At 42.3% G+C, this 12,061-nt stretch overlaps 1 protein-coding gene across 3 annotated transcripts; it reads right to left on the reverse strand.

Moving 5' to 3' along the window:
• Positions 1–2,324: 2,324 nt before the first annotated feature.
• On the reverse strand, positions 2,325–11,386 carry LOC118941422 (CD209 antigen-like protein C). Of its 3 annotated transcripts, none has more exons than XM_036953999.1 (8): positions 10,860–11,385; positions 7,084–7,218; positions 6,894–6,995; positions 6,493–6,789; positions 6,243–6,385; positions 6,017–6,120; positions 4,485–4,620; positions 2,326–2,867 (listed from the first exon to the last, which is right to left on the reverse strand). In XM_036953999.1, exons 2-8 carry the CDS (start codon positions 7,166–7,168, stop codon positions 2,835–2,837), a joined length of 900 nt encoding a protein of 299 aa, XP_036809894.1. In that variant the 5' UTR covers positions 7,169–7,218; positions 10,860–11,385; the 3' UTR covers positions 2,326–2,834. The 3 variants fall into 3 exon arrangements, with proteins under 3 accessions (XP_036809896.1, XP_036809894.1, XP_036809895.1); XM_036954000.1 differs by lacking the exon at positions 10,860–11,385 and adding an exon at positions 10,141–10,183; XM_036954001.1 differs by lacking the exon at positions 6,894–6,995 and having other exon boundaries at positions 2,325–2,867; positions 10,860–11,386.
• Between the last annotated feature and the right edge of the window lie 675 nt (positions 11,387–12,061).

The following is a 12,061-nucleotide window of genomic DNA, read 5'->3' on the forward strand; positions in this document are numbered from 1 at the left end:
CAAGGGTAGATTTGCAAACTGCTGAGACAGTGCCTGTTTTTCTCTAAAACAAGGGCAGATTTGCATACTGCTGAGACAGTGCCTGTTTTTCTCTAAAACAAGGGCAGATTTGCATACTGCTGAGACAGTGCCTGTTTTTCTCTAAAACAAGGGCAGATTTGCATACTGCTGAGACAGGTTCTCAGAAACCTTGTGTTAAGAATAACTTTAGCTGCACATGCAGGTTTTGACATAGGAGATCATACCATAAGGTCTGACCTCTGGTATATAAGATGGCGTCTTTCTTTTGTTCGGGGCAGAACTCAGGAGAGACATCAGTTGTATGTCTGATGTTTGATCTTTGACTTCTGTCTACGGCTGTATTCTAATTATATATGCACATTTTAACTATTCCTTATCCGTTAAGTAAATAATGGAGCCCAGAAAAGTGGAACCAACACAACCATTAACATAATAACTATGGGAAAGAAGAGAGAAAGACAGACAGACAGACAGACAGACAGACAGACAGACAGACAGACAGACAGACAGACAGACAGACAGACAGACAGACAGACAGACAGACAGACAGACAGACAGACAGACAGACAGACAGACAGACAGAAGGTTATTGTACCACCGCTTTCTCATAGATCCAGTTATGATATTTGGTACAATTGTCATCATTCCATGTCTGTACAGGGTCAGCTTGTCCATAGTAAATCTCAACACAGTCCTCCTGCACTCTATCATCAGGCTGTCCTTTCCCCCTGTACCTAAACAACACAGAGAACCAGAGAGTCAGACACTGTGGTACAAACATCCTCCTCAATAATGTACACAGTCCTATGTGTTCTCAGTTTTAAAGACACACTCTGTAAGATGATCATACCATTATCAAGAATGGACCATCAATACATTTTATATTTTACTCTTTCAATTACATTTTCATGTGTCAATATTACCTGCTATCTATAATACATCTCTAGTTCTCATTGAATTACATCCATGTTTTAAACATACATTTTGATGAATATGACTGGAAGAAATACATCATTGTTGTTTTGTATCTCCATATCACAAGGTAAAATGGTCAAATCTCTCACCCTGCGGTCAGTGATGTGCCATCCACCCACTTCCAGGTCTCCTCAGTAACAGTCAGTCAGACCATCCCAGGCTCTCAGGTGGAGGTTGAAGACAAATGGTCAATTGTTGAGAAAGATAAAAAACTGTCCCTTTTAATATATTTTAAAATACTGCCCACATATTAGTGTACTGATGAAAATACTTGCTCAACCTCTCTCTCTCTCTCTCTCTCTCTCTCTCTCTCTCTCTCTCTCTCTCACACCTGTTCCGCTATGCTGTTTATGATCACCAGGTCTGCCCCCCCCCTCTCTCTCTCTATCTCTCTCTCTTCTCTCTCACCTCTCCCCTCCCTCTCCACCCCCTCTTTCTCTCACCTCTCTCCCTATCCCTCTCTCTCCTCTCTCTCTCTTCTCTAGCACTTCTCTCCTCCCTCTCCCCTCTCCCCTCCCTTCTTCAGTCCTCTCTCTCTCCTCCCTCTCTCTCTCTCTCTCTCTCTCTCTCTCCTCCCTCTCTCTATCTCTCTCTCTTCTCTCTCACCTCTCACCTCCCTCTCTCCCCTCTGTCTCTCTCTTCTCTCTTAACTCTCACCTCCCTCTCTCCTCTCTCTCTCTATATATATATATATTCTCTCTCACCTCTCTCTCTTCTCTCTCTTCTCTCACCTCCCTCCCTCCCTCCCTCCCTCCCTCCCTCCCTCCCTCCCTCCCTCCCTCCCTGACTCCCTCCCTACCTCCCTCCCTCCCTCCCTTCCTCCCTCCCTCCCTCCCTCTCTCTCCTCTCTCTCCTCTCTCTCTTCTCCTCTACTCTCTCACCTCTCTCTCTCTTCTCTCTCACCTCCATCTCCCTCCCTCCCTCTCTATCTCTTTCTCGCCTGTTCCTTTCTGCTGTTTATGATCACCAGGACTGCTTCTCTCTCCTCCCAGATTGTCTTCTTAGTAGAGAGGAAGTACAAAATGTAGTCAAAGTTTCTCCATCCCTTTTGAAAATGCTGCTCTGTTGTAGAGCAAAGGTGAACACATTGAGAAACAAAGCAAGTATCTTCATATTCATAAACCCACTGATATATAATTACTGTTGATTTTACTTCTAATTTATCACAGTTTGTCTCACCTATCACAAAAAGCTTTGCCTGAATATGGCCTTTCTCTTTAGTCAGGTTGTTGTATCTGGTCTGTAGCTGGTCTCTCTCTCTAGTCATGTTGTTGTATCTGGTCTGTAACTGGTCTCTCTCTTTAGTCAGGTTGTTGTATCTGGTCTGTAACTGGTCTCTCTCTTTAGTCAGGTTGTTGTATCTGGTCTGTAACTGGTCTCTCTCTTCAGTCAGGTTGTTGTAACTGGTCTGTAACTGGTCTCTCTCGAGTCATGTTGTCGTATCTGGTCTGTAACTTGTCTCTCTCTTTAGTCAGGTTGTTGTATCTGGTCTGTAACTGGTCTCTCTTTCTAGTCATGTTGTTGTATCTGGTCTGTAACTGGTCTCTGTCTTTAGTCAGGTTGTTGTATCTGGTCTGTAGCTGGTCTCTCTATTCAGTTGTGTTGATTTTATAAAGGGAAAAACTCTGGAACAAGTTGTTCCTTTTAGTGATTTCTCTGTTATCTACACAGTATAAACACATAGTTACTAGGTAAAACAGCAGGTAAATAGGCTTAGTAACCAGCACTTCTGACAACTTGGTGATAAGCAATGAACTTGGACACAAACTCACAGTAGACAGACAGGCCTATGATCCCAGCCAGTAGAACACACAGCAGGCCCAGACACACTGCAGCAACTAGGAAGGGTCTCTTCCCTGATCAACCAGGCTCTGTGGAAAAAACAAGAGACTTTTAAGTTGTTATTTTGTGTGTGTGTGTGTGTGTGTGTGTGTGTGTGTGTGTGTGTGTGTGTGTGTGTGTGTGTGTGTGTGTGTGTGTGTGTGTGTGTGTGTGTGTGTGTGTGTGTGTGTGCGCGCGTGCGTGCGTGTTATCTGAGTGCTGGTCTCCTGGGCCATTATTAGGAGCAGTGTCTGCTGTCTCTTCTCTCTTGGTGCTGGTCTCACTGTCTCTCAGGGTGTCTATGTAGGTCTACTATACATTAAGTCTCTGCTTCTAGAATTAATGTGGTGGTCCTCCAACATGGCCACCAGGAGGTGTCGTACGTCAACTGCAAGGCCTCTGTACATGAAGTCTCTGCTTCTAGTTATATATCTGTCTCTGAATCATCTGTTTGTCTGTCTGTGTGACTACTGTAGGTGTTAACTCTAGGGAAGTATCAACAAAATGACACGGGTAGTTGTGGCTATGCTAATACAAAAATATAACAAGTTGGCATGCTGTGTCTGTGAGTGTGAGAGATTGTTCCAGTGGTTATTGTTAAACCATTTTCTGCAGAACAATATAAATCATTCCATGTCTCTACATGGTCATCTTGTCCAGAGTATATGTCAACACAGTCCTCCTGCCCAGGGAATGGGACTTGCTATTTGTGATGATGGACAGGACACTATCATACCAGGAGGATATAGATCATAGAGTGGAAGTGGAGAACAAAGACTAGTTGTTAACATATATTAAATATCATATGTAACAGCCCCAAGATAATTCAGGGAGTTTCCAGAACTCCTCCTTCCTTTCACCTTTCTGCTGATTTGGACCCTCTGTTTACTCCCAAATATACATCAACATGTTCAGTAGGTCCAGGACTACAAACATGGGTCATTATAATGTCCAGACAATAGATGTGACACTACAAACTGCTCCAAGTGGATATTGAGGGTGGGTATGCTTAACCAGTGAGGATCAACCTGATTGGTTGAGTGACAGCTGGTTGAACCACTGAAAATATCCACTTCACTTCCCTTCCCTCTTTTGGGACCCATATGGGGGAACAACAGTCAAATATGAGCATTTGATATTGTGCTTATATGTAACTTCACAACAAAGACTGACTGTTAAATATTATTAAGTAACATTGTTTGATATCTCTACTACACGCATTGATTGGTGATACAGTCACCTCCTTCCTATACAGTGTATGTAATGGTGGTTTGGTACTGTTGAGAATGTCATCACCAGGACTCAATTGGAGCATGTAAATATCTGTAGAATATATTTGAATTGGAAGTTATGTAAATGCACAAAGTCAAATGTACTGAATTCATGTTGAACCTGATGATGTGTGAAACATAACTACTGGTACACAGGAAGTTACAAACAGGAAATAAGTAGGACTTTTATTAATATGATACTTCAAACAAATACAACAATAGGTGTGTGTGTTTGTGTACGTGCATGCATGCAAGTGTTTGTGCGTGTGTGTGAATTAGGGTGTGTGCGTGAGAGAGAGAGAGCGAGAGAATGAAGGAGGAAGTTGTGTGCACTGTAGGCTACTGTATGTGTTACAGAATGTTGTCATGGTGATGTTAAAGCACTTTCTCACAAACCCAGTTGAGTTTGCTGTCACATGACAAGTCATTCCATGACGTTCGAGGACTCTGTTCTTCACGTATGTGAACACAGTCCTCCTCACCATATTCTGGTTTGCCATCACCATTATCAGGCTGATGTGGAGGCCAGTACCTACAGGGTTAAAAACAGTGGTTAATGGTTAATACCAGTACCTACAGGGTTAAAAACAGTGGTTAATGGTTAATACCAGTACCTACAGGGTTAAAAACAGTGGTTAATGGTCAATACCAGTACCTACAGGGTTAACAACAGTCAGATATCATGGTTAATACCATTACCTACAGGGTTAAAAACAGTCAGATATCATGGTTAATGCCAGTACCTACAGGGTTAACAACAGTGGTTAATGGTTAATACCAGTACCTACAGGGTTAACAACAGTCAGATATCATGGTTAAGACCAGTACCTACAGGGTTAAAAACAGTGGTTAATGGTTAATACCAGTACCTACAGGGTTAACAACAGTCAGATATCATGGTTAATACCAGTACCTACAGGGTTAAAAACAGTGGTTAATGGTTAATACCAGTACCTACAGGGTTAAAAACAGTGGTTAATGGTTAATACCAGTACCTACAGGGTTAAAAACAGTGGTTAATGGTTAATACCAGTACCTACAGGGTTAAAAACAGTCAGATATCATGGTTAATACCAGTACCTACAGGGTTAAAAACAGTCAGATATCATGGTTAATACCAGTACCTACAGGGTGAACAACAGTCAGATATCACTGTGGTCAGTGTTATTATAGCAGTAGTATATTACCTTGGGGTGGTCAGTGTTATTATAACAGTAATATATTACCTTGGGTTAGTCAGTGTTATTAGAGCAGTAGTGTATTACCTTGGGTTGGTCAGTGTTATTAGAGCAGTAGTATATTACCTTGGGGTGGTCAGTGTTGTTAGAGCAGTAGTATATTACCTTGGGGTGGTCAGTGTTATTAGAGCAGTAGTATATTACCTTGGGTTAGTCAGTGTTATTAGAGCAGTAGTATATTACCTTGGAGGGGTCAGTGTTATTATAGCAGTAATATATTACCTTGGGTTGGTCAGTGTTATTATAGCAGTAGTATATTACCTTGGGGTGGTCAGTGTTATTAGAGCAGTAATATATTACCTTGGGTTGGTCAGTGTTATTATAGCAGTAGTATATTACCTTGGGGTGGTCAGTGTTATTATAGCAGTAGTATATTACCTTGGAGGGGTCAGTGTTATTATAACAGTAGTATATTACCTTGGGGTGGTCAGTGTTATTAGAGCAGTAATATATTACCTTGGGTTGGTCAGTGTTATTATAACAGTAGTATATTACCTTGGGGTGGTCAGTGTTATTATAGCAGTAGTATATTACCTTGGGTTGGTCAGTGTTATTAGAGCAGTAGTGTATTACCTTGGAGGGGTCAGTGTTATTATAACAGTAGTATATTACCTTGGGTTGGTCAGTGTTATTATAACAGTAGTATATTACCTTGGGGTGGTCAGTGTTATTAGAGCAGTAGTATATTACCTTGGGGTCGTCAGTGGGGTGCCGTCCACCCATATCAAGTTCCCCTCAGTAACAGAGTCAGTCAGACCAATCCAGACTCCCTTGTTGAGGTTGAAGAGAAACTCCTGTTGTTGAGAAAGATAAATATATTTGATCATATCTACCCACTGTACACCCATATCCTCTCTCTCTCTCTCTCTCTCTCTCTCTCTCGCTCTCTCTCTCTCTCTCTCTCTCTCTCTCTCACCTGTTCCTTATCACTGTTTATGATCACCAGGTCTGCTCCTCTCTCCAGACAGTCCTTTCTGCTCTCATTCCAGGTTTTAGTCTCAGTAGACAGGAAGTACCAACTGGATTCAAACTTCTGCCAGCCTTCAGGACAGGTTTGTTCTTCAAGATGAAAACATGAATTTCCTTCAACTTATCACGATGTACACTTAATGAAAAAATACAGACACACGATAATAATAATAATTTATTACTGTAGGTTTACTCACTGAGATTGGTAAGCCTCCCGCTAAGAAAAAGTCTGTCAGAATGTAGCTGGTCTCTCTCTTTAGTCAGGGTGTTGTAACTGGTCTGTAGCTGTTCTCTCTCTTTAGTCAGGGTGTTGTAACTGGTCTGTAGCTGGTCTCTCTCTTTAGTCAGGGTGTTGTAACTGGTCTGTAGCTGGTCTCTCTCTTTAGTCAGAAGGCTGTTGCTGTCCTGTAGCTGGTCTCTCTCTTTAGTCAGGGTGTTGTAACTGGTCTGTAGCTGGTCTCTCTGTGTTGAGTTGTGATTATCAATGACTCCATCTGTAAAAGGGAAAGGTTTATCAAACATGTAACTAAAACACCATTGATGATTAAGTATAATTAAGTAGGCTCCTTAATTCTCAGTGACAACATACTAAACTTACAGTAGACAGACAGGCCTATGATCCCAGCCAGTAGGAGAACACACAGCAGCCCCAGACACACTGCAGCAACTCCAGAGGGTCTCTTCCACCACTGAACATGTACTGAATTACAAATGATTAAAGTAAGTGTGTGCGTGTGCGTGTGCGTGTGCGTGTGCGTGTGCGTGTGCGTGTGCGTATGGAATCTTACCTGAAGCAACAACTCCATGTCTTGGACTGGGCTTGAAGGCTCTTACGTTGGCATATAATTTTCCATCAATGTCTGTGTTCTTCATTGTATCAGGCTCGTCTTCTTCAAATCCATCTGGGATTTCATAGACTCCCTCTGACATAATTAAACAGTTGGTGTGAAATGCAGTAACTTCTACTTCTAACCTCAACTCTGTGTCTTGTCCCTGCACTGTCCTGCGTCTGTGTAACTAATGGTAATGTCACTATTTTTTAAACTGTCAACCACAGTGAAGGGGAAACTGTCAAATCCACACAACATTGGCCACCATGTGACTTGTTCCAGCTTTAGTTTCTAATCAGTGAAAAAAAAACATTATGTATGTGTGAATTGACAGGGACCCAACATTGGATCTGCTAAAATAAATTGGGATCCTGTTAATTGACATATACACTACATATATCCTGACTGAGTTTACAGCACCCCCAGCCTTCAAATGGAGAACACATTATGAATCTCACTCTGTGACTGGTGGTGTAGGGGGAAGTTGTCCCTAGACACTGATCTTAGGTCAGTTTTGCATTTCCACAACAAATGGTTAAGGTTAGGTTTGGGGGAAGGAAAGCTGATCCTAGATCTGTGTGATCCTGATCCTAGATCTGCCAAGGAGTGTGAATGGCAACAATGATCATATCAGGGTCTTTGTCCTATCTATGCTGACTGTGAAGATTTCATCAGAATGAAAAATAGAAGTTCTGACAATATCTCCATAGATTCAGTTTGAGATTTAATAGAATAGTAAATATAATGAAAACACTTCACATGTTTTATGACAAGAAGTTCATATCTCCACCCTGTCTTTCAGTACAACATAACAAATACATACTAGTTACATCTAATGACACAACTCTCTCTGCACAGATTCCATTGTTCCACATGACATCTACCTACATGAACTATTATACAGCTCTACTCTATTCCACAGGAGGAGAGAAAGCATCACACAGATCCTTAGATACAGGGACAGAGTCAAATGTGGCCCTCTGGTGGACGTAGTACTAACTACAGGTACAGCTGTAGTGTTGGTGACAGAGACCTGGGAGGATGTAGTACTAACTACAGGTACAGCTGTAGTGTTGGTGACAGAGACCTGGGTGGATGTAGTACTAACTACAGGTACAGCTGTAGTGTTGGTGACAGAGACCTGGGTGGATGTAGCACGAAATACAGGTACAGCTGTAGTGTTGGTGACAGAGACCTGGGTGGATGTAGTACTAACTACAGGTACAGCTGTAGTGTTGGTGACAGAGACCTGGGTGGATGTAGTACTAGCTACAGGTACAGCTGTAGTGTTGGTGACAGAGACCTGGGTGGATGTAGTACTAACTACAGGTACAGCTGTAGTGTTGGTGACAGAGACCTGGGTGGATGTAGTACTAACTACAGGTACAGCTGTAGTGTTGGTGACAGAGACCTGGGTGGATGTAGTACTAACTACAGGTACAGCTGTAGTGTTGGTGACAGAGACTTGGGTGGATGTAGTACTAACTACAGGTACAGCTGTAGTGTTGGTGACAGAGACCTGGGTGGATGTAGTACTAACTACAGGTACAGCTGTAGTGTTGGTGACAGAGACCTGGGTGGATGTAGTACTAACTACAGGTACAGCTGTAGTGTTGGTGACAGAGGCCTGGGTGGATGTAGTACTAACTACAGGTACAGCTGTAGTGTTGGTGACAGAGACCTGGGTTGATGTAGTACTAACTACAGGTACAGCTGTAGTGTTGGTGACAGAGACTTGGGTGGATGTAGTACTAACTACAGGTACAGCTGTAGTGTTGGTGACAGAGACCTGGGTGGATGTAGTACTAACTACAGGTACAGCTGTAGTGTTGGTGACAGAGACCTGGGTGGATGTAGTACTAACTACAGGTACAGCTGTAGTGTTGGTGACAGAGGCCTGGGTGGATGTAGTACTAACTACAGGTACAGCTGTAGTGTTGGTGACAGAGACCTGGGTGGATGTAGTACTAACTACAGGTACAGCTGTAGTGTTGGTGACAGAGACCTGGGTGGATGTAGTACTAACTACAGGTACAGCTGTAGTGTTGGTGACAGAGACCTGGGTGGATGTAGTACTAACTACAGGTACAGCTGTAGTGTTGGTGACAGAGCCCTGGGTTGATGTAGTACTAACTACAGGTACAGCTGTAGTGTTGGTGACTGAGACCTGGGTGGATGTAGTACTAACTACAGGTACAGCTGTAGTGTTGGTGACAGATACTGGGTGGATGTAGTACTAACTACAGGTACAGCTGTAGTGTTGGTGACAGAGACCTGGGTGGATGTAGTACTAACTACAGGTACAGCTGTAGTGTTGGTGACAGAGACCTGGGTGGATGTAGTACTAACTACAGGTACAGCTGTAGTGTTGGTGACAGAGACCTGGGTGGATGTAGTACTAACTACAGGTACAGCTGTAGTGTTTTTGACAGAGACCTGGTTGGATGTAGTACTAACTACAGATACAGCTGTAGTGTTGGTGACAGAGACCTGGGTGGATGTAGTACTAACTACAGGTACAGCCGCAATGCGGAACATATCCCAATCCACTTGATTGAAGCAGTCTTGAAGCGTGTCATAATTAACTAGGAAATAGGGGCACCAAGGAAAGTATTCAGATTACAAAGTTATAATTTCCCAATATAACCTTTCAGATATTTTCATATCTGATCAATAGCCTTCTGATTAATTAATTATTTGTTTTACCTCACGTTAGTCTCATTCCAAACGTAGTAAATTGATGGTTATCTGCACGAATCCAGTCTTCACTATGAGTTATCCATACATCAATTGTCTTAAATCATTTATTTATTACTAACTAAGTAATTCACTGAAATGCATAAACAAACAGTAAATATGGTTACATGAAATGATAGAATGTGCCCTAGTGGGCTGAACTGGCATGGCAGCTTGTTAGACAAGGGAGCAGAGTTAATTATAACAATTAAAATGCTAATCCCTTACACATGAACGCTCACTCATTTGGGAACAATTGCAATCAATATATATATTTACGCTTAATGTGTCATCTTGATCGCTGGTGAAAAGTCTTTCTTTTGTAGAATTCTCCGTCTCTCCCTCTCTCACTCTGTCTTGGTTAGAGGGGATAGTTCAAAGTGACATTCGTTATAGAATGGATGTTTCGGCGGTTGTCGTTCTTCGCGTTCACTGATGCCGAATTCCTAGCTGCAGACTAGTAATTAGTATCAAAGACTTGTTCTCATTCTGTCTGCATCGATATTCTAAGAGTTTAACCACGTGGTATGGTTAAAAGATTCAGCAATGGTCTACACCTTTAGCCCTCTCGTAATTGAGGTAAGCTTGGTCTACAACCTTAGTCCTCCCCTAATGGAGAAAAACATGGTCTGGTGATAATTTCTCAAAGTGGGGTTTTATCCAGAATGGCAGAAAAGGCTGTCCCAGGATGTCTGACCCTAACTGGCCTAGGGGGAGTCCTCTGATTTAGTTCAAATCAAAAGGGAATTGTATTTTTCTTCATTAAACAGTCCACAATCATATTACACCATTATTCAAACAGTATCATCCTCACTCATTCATCTTATACAACAATTAGATGTAAACCTCTTATCTGAGGCTATTATATAAACAGCATTATGGTAATGTGGCCACACCGTTTCTCATGAGCTTCCCAAAATGTGACAAACGCACCAGTTCGTAGCTGGATTCTTCTCCGATCTTTTACACTTTCTCTGGAACATGAAATGTGTTCTTACCTCAAGTTCTGTGAGGTGGAAGGATTTCCTTTGTCCTCTGTGAAAGTTTACCCTCTCTCTAATACTGTGTGTCCAGGAGGCAGGGTCTTCCTTCTGGTTGTAGAAGCAGAGAGCGGGGGATGGTGCTCGCTGTACTCAAAGAGGGCAACGTCATGACAACACTTTGAGAAACTTAGTAACAAAGCTTTGCCTGAAGATGGCCTCTCCTCAGTCGGTCAGGTTGTTGTAACTGGTCTATAACAGAGGAGGAACTTCGCTGCTGTACACAGATAACATCTGAATTTGGACCTTGTTGTGAAAGTCTGATATTGTCACGCCCTGATCTGTTTCACCTGTCCTTGTGATTGTCTCCACCCCCTCAAAGTGTCACTTATTTTCCCCAGTGTATTTATCCCCGTGTTTCCTGTCTCTCTGTGCCAGTTGGTCTTGTCTGTTTCAAGTCAACCAGCATGTTTTCCCGTGCTCCTGTTTTTGATATTCACTCTTTTGCTAGTCCTCCTGTTAGTTTTGACCCTTGCCTGTTTTCTGGACTCTGTACCCGCCTGCCTGACCAGCCTGCCTGCCCTGAGCTCGAGCCTGCCTGCCACTCTGTACCTCTTGAACTCTGATCTGGTTTTGATATTTTGACTGTCCATGAATATTCTCTTGCCTACCCCCTTTTGGAACTAATAAATATCAAACACTCAAACCATCTGCCTCCCGTGTCTGCATGTGGGTCTGGCCCTGAGCCCTTATAGATATAGTGTAATTAGATAGCAATACACTCACAGACTAGTGGCTTTCATGGCTTTCATTAGCATTTGTTTGTTTTGTGTGTGTGTGTGTGTGTGTGTGTGTGTGTGTGTGTGTGTGTGTGTGTGTGTGTGTGTGTGTGTGTGTGTGTCCTCTCAGTACTGTTCTGCCCTCTGTGTGTCCAGTTCATACTGTTTAAAGTATCCAATCCCATTCAATCAGGAAGCTGGTAAACCTTGTTAAAGAACATTGTTCCTTTATTTATTAATTTGTAACTTTGTTATTCTTATTATTAAAGTCATAAACACAGGTTAATAATTTGTCCCACCTTTTTTTTACTAAGCATAAGCCTACTGCAAATCACATGACATGTTTCTAACAAAAGGAATGAAGAAGCATTTTACAGAGTACAGTATGTCTACATACACTCAGCCAAACAGATTCATCTCCTCATTTCAACCCTAATACAG

Source organism: Oncorhynchus mykiss, chromosome 19 (genome assembly GCF_013265735.2).
Source record: "Oncorhynchus mykiss isolate Arlee chromosome 19, USDA_OmykA_1.1, whole genome shotgun sequence".
NCBI lineage: Eukaryota > Metazoa > Chordata > Actinopteri > Salmoniformes > Salmonidae > Oncorhynchus > Oncorhynchus mykiss.

Excerpts from the sequence above, each read along its gene's own strand:
- LOC118941422 (XM_036953999.1), bottom strand. The coding sequence starts at position 7,168 with ATGAAGAACACAGACATTGATGGAAAATTATATGCCAACGTAAGAGCC. Across the intron at positions 6,386-6,492 it reads CGGGAGGCTTACCAATCTCA|AACAAACCTGTCCTGAAGGC; the intron begins GTGAGTAAACCT and ends TTCATCTTGAAG. Across the intron at positions 6,121-6,242 it reads TAAACAGTGATAAGGAACAG|GAGTTTCTCTTCAACCTCAA; the intron begins GTGAGAGAGAGA and ends TCTCAACAACAG.